General features: G+C 45.4%; 2 protein-coding genes across 2 annotated transcripts in view; one reads left to right on the top strand and one right to left on the bottom strand.

Annotated features, from left to right (window-relative positions):
- LOC143028222 (glycine receptor subunit alpha-2-like) overlaps positions 1 to 2,152 on the bottom strand; it is a gene marked incomplete at its 5' end in the record, with an annotated part of 59,953 nt that extends 57,801 nt beyond the window's left edge. The window contains 1 exon segment of the mRNA XM_076190023.1: positions 1,929 to 2,152. Coding sequence (XP_076046138.1) covers positions 1,929 to 2,152 — 224 coding nt within the window.
- The window catches only part of LOC143028227 (uncharacterized), a 195,236-nt gene that overhangs the window by 181,931 nt on the left and 10,805 nt on the right, over positions 1 to 2,500 (top strand). The window lies entirely within an intron of this gene.

Raw genomic sequence — 2,500 nt, 5'->3', positions numbered from 1 at the left:
AGGCTTACGATAGGGTAGACAGAAAGGCACTGTGGGAGGTTATGCAGATATACGGGATAGGAGGAAAGCTTCTGGGAGCTGTCAAGAGTTTTTATGAGAGTAGTAGAGCTTGTGTCAGGATTGGAAATGGAGAGAGTGAGTGGTTCGAGGTATAGGTGGGACTTCGTCAAAGATGCGTTATGTCGCCCTGGCTGTTCAACTTATACATGGATGGGGTGGTGCGAGAGGTAAATGCAAGGGTAGTGGGCAAGAGATTGGAGATGGTTAAAGAAAATGGAGAAAAGTGGGAGGTGAGCCAGCTGTTGTTAGCGGACGACACTGCGCTTGTGGCAGGATCGGAGGAGGGATTGAGGAAGTTGGTGACAGAGTTTGGGAGAGTGTGTGATAGAAGAAAGCTGAAGATAAATGTGGGTAAAAGTAAGGTGATGAGATGTACAAGCGGTGAAGGTTGTAGTAGATTGGAAGTGAGCATTAAGGGAGAGCGACTGGAGGAGGTGGATAGTTTTAGATACTAGGGTGCAAATGTGGCAGGAAAAGGTGGAGTGAAGGTGGAGGTAGAACGTACATTGAGAGAAACGAGTAAATGCCTTGGTGGATTAAAAAGTGTAATGAGGAATAGACATTTGGGAATGGATGCTAAGAGGAGACTGTATGAAGGAGTGATTGTGTCAACAGCACTGTATGGGGCAGAAACATGGAACATAAGAGAGGAAGAGAGAAGGAGTTTGAATGTGTTTGAGATGAGGTGTCTGAGAAGTATGATGGGGATTACTAGGCTGGATAGAGTGAGAAATGAGGAGGTGAGGAGGAGCGCAGGGATGGAAAGGAAGCTGGCAGATAAGGTTAATGAAAGAATATTGGGATGGTTTGGACACATGGAAAGATTGAGTAAAGAAAGACTAGTAAAAGAGGTATGGAAGGCAGATGTGGTGGGAGTGAACATGAGGGGACTTCCTAGGATGAGGTGGATGGATGGGGTGAAGGGGGCTTTGGGGAAGAGGGGAATGTCTGTTGAGGAAGGAAGGGAGAGGACAGAAGACAGGGGTGAATGGAGAATGGTTGTATATGGATGATGTTGTGATTGCATGAGGTGGAATGGGCGGGGGGTTGGGGAATGAGGTAGTATGTGTGAACAAAATTTGACGCAGCCCGAAGGGATTTCTCCCCGTCCTCTCCTTTTATGCAATGGGGGGACGGAGAGGGGGGTCGCCGATTTAATGAAGCGGCCTTGCTGTGGATGTGCTTTGTCTTGCGACACTGCTTCTGACCCAGGGCAGTGGACAAGGTGCAGGGATGACCCGTCATCCAGGAGGTGCTCAGATAAGAGGGAGGGTGGAGGGGTGTGGAGTGTATTCAGGGATGGAATGGGTGGAAATGATTTTATGACTTTCCCTTTTTGGCTACCTCCCTTGTAAGGGAGAAAAAGCCTTGGTATATGTATATGTATGTATGTATATATATATATATATATATATATATATATATATATATACATACATACATATAAAAAGGTGCACAACCAGCCTTGGGGGTTGGCCGGCAGCCGCTATCCGATAAAGTCTCGACAACCATAACACTTGATAACACTTTGTTAAGATCCGATAACACTTCACATCAATTCTCCCCTTTCACACTGATGCCACGGAAGGGGGATTCTGAATTTTAATTCTATATATTTTTTAACCAGTAAATGCGATATGCATGTAGATATAGATGTACATATATATGTATATCCATATACAGTAAATACATGTCCGTACCTGGAAAGCCGTAAATATAAACGTGTACTCATACATCACATGTATAAATCCATATACATACATGTCCACATCTGTAAAAATGTATAGATCCACATGCATTCACCTGTGACACATATAACAATGGGTGAACGGGTTCTTGTCCAGGAACCCAACAACCCACGATCTCACCTCAACATGTACAGGATCCTCCCGCTGGGGTTGATCCTGACGAGGACGTTGGGGACCGTCACGAACTGGAACTCGGCGTGTTTGGCGTTGGGGAAGTAGACTTCGGGTTTCCAGATGGCCTTGACCAAGTTCGGGTCGTTCAGGTCCAGGGGTTGCTGGATGTCTTCGTGGTTGAGGCGCTCGTCCACCCATTCCTGGCGAAGGTACAGGTCCACCTGGTAGTCCTGAAGAGGAGGAGGAGGAGGAGGAGGAGGAGGAGAGAGAGGGAGAAGGAGAGAGAGTCAGTGGGGTTGGATCTTCGTGGGATGTCGGGGGTATTTATTATTATTATTATTATTATTTTTTTTTTTTTTACTGGCGGGTTTGGGTTTTTTTACAAAGGGGTTTCTGTCTGTAGGAAACCCATTCAGACCTAATCCCTCCCCACTTCCCCCCCCAGAAATAAATGAAGAAATTAAATGAAACATAAAAATAAAAGAAAAAAGATAACACCCTACAGCGAAGCGGCGAAGTACGCAAAGTGGACCAACGAGTATTTTCAGAAACTCGAAGTCAAAATTTATCTTTCTATT

The sequence above is a fragment of the Oratosquilla oratoria genome, chromosome 9 (genome assembly GCF_046742065.1).
Source record: "Oratosquilla oratoria isolate Oo_2021 chromosome 9, ASM4674206v1, whole genome shotgun sequence".
In the NCBI taxonomy this organism is placed as follows: domain Eukaryota; kingdom Metazoa; phylum Arthropoda; class Malacostraca; order Stomatopoda; family Squillidae; genus Oratosquilla; species Oratosquilla oratoria.
Note: the sequence above shows the minus strand (reverse complement) of the source record. Positions and strands in the feature narration are given on the sequence as shown.